The sequence below is a fragment of the Artemia franciscana genome, unplaced genomic scaffold (genome assembly GCF_032884065.1).
Source record: "Artemia franciscana unplaced genomic scaffold, ASM3288406v1 PGA_scaffold_56, whole genome shotgun sequence".
Classification (NCBI taxonomy): Eukaryota; Metazoa; Arthropoda; class Branchiopoda; order Anostraca; family Artemiidae; genus Artemia; species Artemia franciscana.
In genome coordinates, this window is record NW_027062696.1 from 826590 (window position 1) to 832961 (window position 6372).

General features: G+C 39.3%; 1 protein-coding gene across 1 annotated transcript; it reads right to left on the reverse strand.

Annotated features, from left to right (window-relative positions):
• Positions 1–2394: 2394 nt before the first annotated feature.
• On the reverse strand, positions 2395–3483 carry LOC136042018 (uncharacterized). Its single transcript, XM_065726865.1, has one exon. It carries the CDS (start codon positions 3481–3483, stop codon positions 2395–2397), a length of 1089 nt encoding a protein of 362 aa, XP_065582937.1.
• Positions 3484–6372: the final 2889 nt, after the last annotated feature.

Here is a 6372-nt window from a genome sequence, read left to right on the forward strand (position 1 = left end):
TTGTCATTAATCACAATCACTCGACGTGGAATGCACCCTATAACCCCCCAAATAAAAAGATTATTTGAGGATTGTGACGTCAATGCTATATATTTTTTTAAATGGATAAACATTTGAAATCGTTAAGTCTAGAGAAAAGACAAGGAAACTGTAAATAATAGAAATAATCTTAGCTTTTCAGTGACCTGTAAGTAATATTATGCATATTCCTTAGTATCTAAAGGGTTTTTGGTGTTCTAGGCCTGTCTTGCATAGGCCAAGCTTCATAAGGAGTCAGACGAAAAGTTTTTTTGTTATTAAAAAGGTTGATTCTTAGGGAGGCAGCTATCACATTGGTGAGTAAGTCAAATGTTATTATATCAAACAGGCCTAGTTTCTAAACCATCCTATAATTTTTAATTGAAAAAAATTTAGAATGATTAGGCCAATACCTATAGCCTTTTATATAGTCTATATTTGTTGAGATTGCTATTTAAACTGGATTTTTAAGATACAGTAGGGGTAAAATTTTACTTTAGCTACTTTTGGCTATCTTTGAAAGAGGTTAGGCTAGGAAAATGAAACTTTCAGGGATGTGTCTACAGGCTAAAGTATGTCCCAGGAAGGTATTTTGAAGTACCTACTTCTACTTCTTTTCCCTCTAAAGGGTCCTGAAATTTTTGGGTGCCTTATTTTTCAGTTATCAGTTTCTTTTTCTCTGGCCTTAGTTCTTAATTATTCTGGCCTTAGACAACTCCTGTTGATTAAGCAGAACTTTAAGCCATAACACTGTTTCTTTCTAATTCTAGAAATAATCTTTTATACCACCTCATTATAGGTTAAATATATGGCTTATATTATTTATTCTCCATGAATTTTTGTTTTATTTGATTTCATTGATGTCAGTTGCTTTCTGTTAAAAATACATTTATTTTTTTACATCAAGCTTCTTCTTTTGTGAAAAAATTTGAACTGTTTTTCTTTTTATATATTGTATAAAATGTAAAGGAATACCTGGCCCTTCATTTCACAGATTCAACTGAAAGTATTACCTTAAAATTACCTTAAATTGCATTTGCCAGCAAGATAAGGTGGTAGATCCTCCTGTAGTTCTTGCTGGTGGTGAGTGATGTTGGCTTAGCTTCCCAGTCCAGCCTCCACTTGGCCCTCTCCCAGTCCCTGTCAACTCTGACAGGGAGTCTCAGCTTGGATGGTAGACTCGGATAGGCTATTCCAGAGGGGGACCACCCGAATGGAAAAGAAACCATGTCGTTCCCTTCTCCAACATCCAGGCAGGTGAAGCTTAAGACTGTGACCTCTTGAATTGTTAGCCAAAGAGGGGGTGAAGATCTGGTTCAGGTGACCGGATTTGAAAATTTTGCATGCCATGATCACATCTCCTCTATATCTTTGATAGGTGAGGGTTGGAAGTCTCAGAGATCCTAGGCGATCCTGGTAAGGGACATTATTTAAGCCATGGACCAGTTTGGTTGCTCTCCTTTGGACACTTTCAAGGGCTCTTGTGTCCATTTTATTTTGGGGAAAGGCCAAAGTCAAGCCAAACTCAAGGTGGGGACAGACAAGGGATTTATAAAGTTTTATAACCACACATGACTTTCTGGTTACAAAAGAGCGCTTAATGAGTCCGAGAGCTCGATTAGCTTTTGCAACCTGAGTGTGGCTGTGGAATTTTAAATCTTTGTCCACAATGACGCCTAAGTCTCTTTCCTCAGCAACTGCTTCCAACTGATCACACCCTATATGTTAGGGATGGCGGGGGTTATTGTGCCCTAAGTGCAGTACCTTGCATTTTGTTGCATTGAATTGTAGGGCCCAAGTTGATGACCAAGAGGATAGCCTGTCAAGGTCCAGCTGAATGCAGGCTCTTTCTTCTTCAGTTTCAGCAGGCCCAATGAGCTTACAGTCGTCAGCATATAATGTTAAAAGGTTGCATAGATAAGCTGTACAGTCGTTAATATATATGCTGAACAACGTTGGCCCAAGGATGGTTCCCTGTGGGACGCCGCTTTTAACTGGGGAAGTGGAGGAGAAAACTGGATCGCCATTATCAGTGTAGATCATGACACGTTGAGATCTGCCAGTTGGGAATGCTCCAATCCAATCAATCACATCTTCATGCACCTGATAAGCTTTAAGCTTCAGCAACAGGTATGAGTGTTCAACTTTGTCAAAGGCTTTGGCTTGGTCAAGTAAGATAATGTCTACCGGTTTACCCATATCCAAAATTTTAGTTGCATGATCATATGAGTGAATAAAGTTGGTGACGATTGACCTGCCCCTGCGAAATCCATGTTGTCTATCGCTAATAAGTGTATTTTCTTCTAAATAATTTATAAGAGCATGGTTAATGATACCTTCCATGATCTTGCAAATGGCTGAGGTTAGGCTTATTGGTCAATAATTTCCTGGGTTATCCTTGTCACCTTTCTTAAAAGTTGGTATAATATTCGCTGTTCTCCAATCATTTGGTACTGACTTTTTGGCCAGGGACATGTTGAATATTCTTGAAAGGGGGAGGGAAATGTGAGCAGCAGATTCTATCAAAAGCCAAGGGTGGAGATTATCAGGTCCAGCAGCTTTGTTGGAGTTTAAACTTCTTAGTATTTTAAATACATCTTCTTGAGTAATGATTACAGGGGACATTGGGTTGTGTACTGTTACAGGAGGTATGGTTGGGAGTGTAATGTCAGGTGGCTTAGAGGTGAAGTTTGTGCAAAATCTGGCATTCATGCAATCAGCGATTTCTTTCGGGTCAGTAGTACTGGAGCCATCTGATTTTTTTAGCCTGTTGGTGCGTCGACGGGAAGGGTTATTAGCTGTAACATAGCGCCAGAACTTTTTTGGGTTTTTCTTTGACTCATTTGCAATAGATTCTTCATGGTCTTGGATAACTTTTCTTGTCATGTTTCTCAGCTTGTTTTGGAGCATGGCGAATTTGTTGTGATGGTTGTCACACTTGCATTTTAGGTATTTATTCCATGCTCTATTTTTCTTTCTGATAATTTTCTTAATATTCCTGGGAAGGTATGGAAGAGTCTTTGGTTTATCTGACCAATAAACCTTTGTACGCTTCCTACATGCACCTAGTAAATTAGACTTAAAACAATTCCAACTAGATTCAATGTCTGTCTCATCTGATAATCCCTCATCCCAATTTATATTAGCTAGTTCTTCACGGATTAAAGCATAATTAGTAAAAGTTCTCTTAAGTTTATCATCACGACTATGGTTAATATTAATGTCATTCATTATACATATGTGGTCACTTGCACCAATAGCTGGGAGGTAACAAGTGGAAGTAATCCTCTCAGGGTCATTTGTAATAAGGAGGTCAAGTAATGATGGTTGTTGTGAATGTCTAAATCTAGTGGGTTGCATTATTATCTGAGTTAGGAAGTTGTCAGCAAGGGTTTGGATGGTTGTGTAGGAGGGGTTATTAGGGGGTGAGTACCCAATACCTTCAAACCAACGAACTTCTGGCATATTAAAATCACCATAAAGCACAAGTGATGAATTTAGATAACATAAGATCTGTATTACGTTAGAAACTGCTTGGTGAGATACTAGTTGGTTTGGAGCTGATGGGCTATGGTAAAGCACACCAATATTCACAATTTCAAATCCAATTAGAAGTCTAACTAATACATGTTCCACCCAAGTATTAGTAGGTTAAGAAATAGAAAAATCAATTTTATCTACCTTAATTCCAAACCTAGTGTAGATAGCCACTCCTCTTTGACACAGGTTACTATCTAGGTTGCTCAGGAGTAAGTATCCAGGGATTTGAATATGTGCGTCATCCAATTTGGTCAAAGAGTTCTTAGGACATGCCTCACAAACACAGAAAACATCTACATCCTTTTCATAAAGTAACACTTTTAGTTCTGAGAGTTTTGGCACTAAAGAATCAATGTTAGTATATAATATTCTTAGTTGCGTCCGTTTTCTTCGGCCGACTGGGCTGTTGCTAGTTCCGGCTTTTGAACTCTGGTATGGATTTTCGTCGCCCGAACTAGCAGTGACGTAGTTGGTCTCAGACGAATCAGATGCAGCACTTGATGGAGAGACAGAGCTCAAAACCGAAGCCGCGGAAACAAAGGTTGAACTTATAGAAGTCTTTCTGGCTAGGCTTGATGCATTATTTACACTATTTACAAGGGATATGGGTAAGTCTATTGAACCATCGAGCGAGGGGGGGGAAGGACTCCCTCCCCCCGGGGGATCACGTTTTTTGACACGATGGCGCCATCACGGATGACAAGGTTTTTTTCACCAGCTGCTGCACGCCTCTTTATCTCTTCAATTAGTTCTTTCCTTCTCTGGCGGTCTTCATTGGATGCATCAGCAAAGAATGAGATACTCCCCCTCCTCTCTCTTGAGGCCTTCAATATATCCATTTTTATTTTGTGATCATTTATAGAAAAAAGGATTGGGTTGGGTCTGTCTATGGTATTTGCATTCTTACCATTAGGTAGACGTTTCAAGTTAGTAATAGCCCCGACATTAATTGAGTATTCATCTTTTCAGTAAGTTGAGATGAACTGAGCATCGTTGGTTTGCAGAGGAACGCCATAGGCAATCAGATTAAGTCGTCTTCTGTTTCTGTCTTGCTCTTGTCTCACTATTTTGCGGACGTCTGTTTCGAGACGGGTGGTTATAGAGTTTTCCACAAGTTTCTGCACATCATCTATGGAAACCTTTGATTGTATAGCCATCTCAAGCGTTTCCACCTGAGCCCTCACAGTGTCCAAAGAAGTCTGCATATCAGATCTGAAACCAGCAAACATGTCACGCATTTCACTACAATGGGATTCGAGAGTGCTTTTCACTATATTTGGAACATCAGGCTTACTGGAACCTGTTTTACATAATGGGCATGTCCAAATACTTCCAAGTCTTTCATTCATTTTGCAGAAAATGTTGTATTCGGCTGTACTCATTCCTAGACATGTTGCACAGAGCCATTTATCACATTCATCACACTGAATGGCTGGCGAGGACTCACTCAGAACACAACCAGAGACAGCACACTTATCGACTCCTTTTTCGGGTGTTGCGCGTTTTAGGCGTTTTGAGCTATTGGACGCCATAATTTCAGAATGAGCGGCAACGCTGGGCGGAAAAATTCAACATTGATAGCGCTTAATGAAGAACGGGAAGATGTGCAATTCCCTGGAGAATTGATTACTAACATGGCTCAGATCCCTCTTTCTTTTGCAAAATCACTCTCCCACCTTCTTCCAAGCAAATAACTTGATATTCCATTACTTCATTCTTGTCCATATTTATTTTTTGTTCAATGAGATTTTTGTTGAAGAAGGTGAATTATGTACTTACTGCGCTAACCATTCTTTTGAGCACGGTAAGAAAATCACTTACTGCGGTTACTCCCGGCAGTAACTATTCTCGTTCCCAGCGGGTTGGGTAGTAACCATTTTCCCACTAGGAACGGAAATAGTAACCATTCGGTTACTACAGTAAGTCCCTGGAACACACCCTAAATCACCATATTTTGGGATCAACATTAAAGGACACCCTGAGTAGTAGGCTATCTATTAGCAAGTAGGTTAAATCAATGAAAAACGTATTATTTAATTTAAAGATCTCCATGTTTTCTGGCATATCCAGGCATAATTATTACCTTAAATTGCCATTTGGAATCATTCTAAGGATTGACTTTTTCCAGGTAACATTTAGGCTCCATTAAATTGCCACATGGTAGCATTTTAAGCATTAACTCCTTTTAGGCTCTGTAAACAGGCCTAGGTGAAGTATTACAGATAAGTTAAGGATTTATGGGCTGCCAAATCATTATTCTGAGACTGTCTTTAATCCTATTGAAGAAGTAGGCTAGGGTAGACTATTCAGAGTCTATTCCAAAGGATGGTAATTTTATCCAGTAAAATTCTAGTTGATTGACTTCTTGCTATTACTGAAAGGGGCTAGGTTAGGAAAATGAAACTTTCAGGGATGGGTCTACAGGCTAAAGTATGTCCTGGGAAGGTATTTCAAAGTACACATCTCTACTCATTCTTGCTCTAGAGGGCCCTGATCTTTGATGACCTTCAGAAATATATATAGCTGAGGTTACATGTTTCCCATTGATTCTGCCAGTCTATCCCTCAACCTTTAACTCCCTGTTAATTGAAGCAACTGTAACAAAGCAAGAATGGGGGAAAAGGTAACAGGTGACAGAATACATTGGAACTACATAATTTTGGCTATATATTTGCACATTAAGCAGGTTGGAGGTAAATTATGGTATAGAGATGCACGCTTTTCCCTTTGGTATGTAGGCTAAGTAGAAGGTCACTTGTACCTGATGCTGTCCGTGTTGTTTTTAGTTGGATGGGAAACATCCAAAGAAAGTTT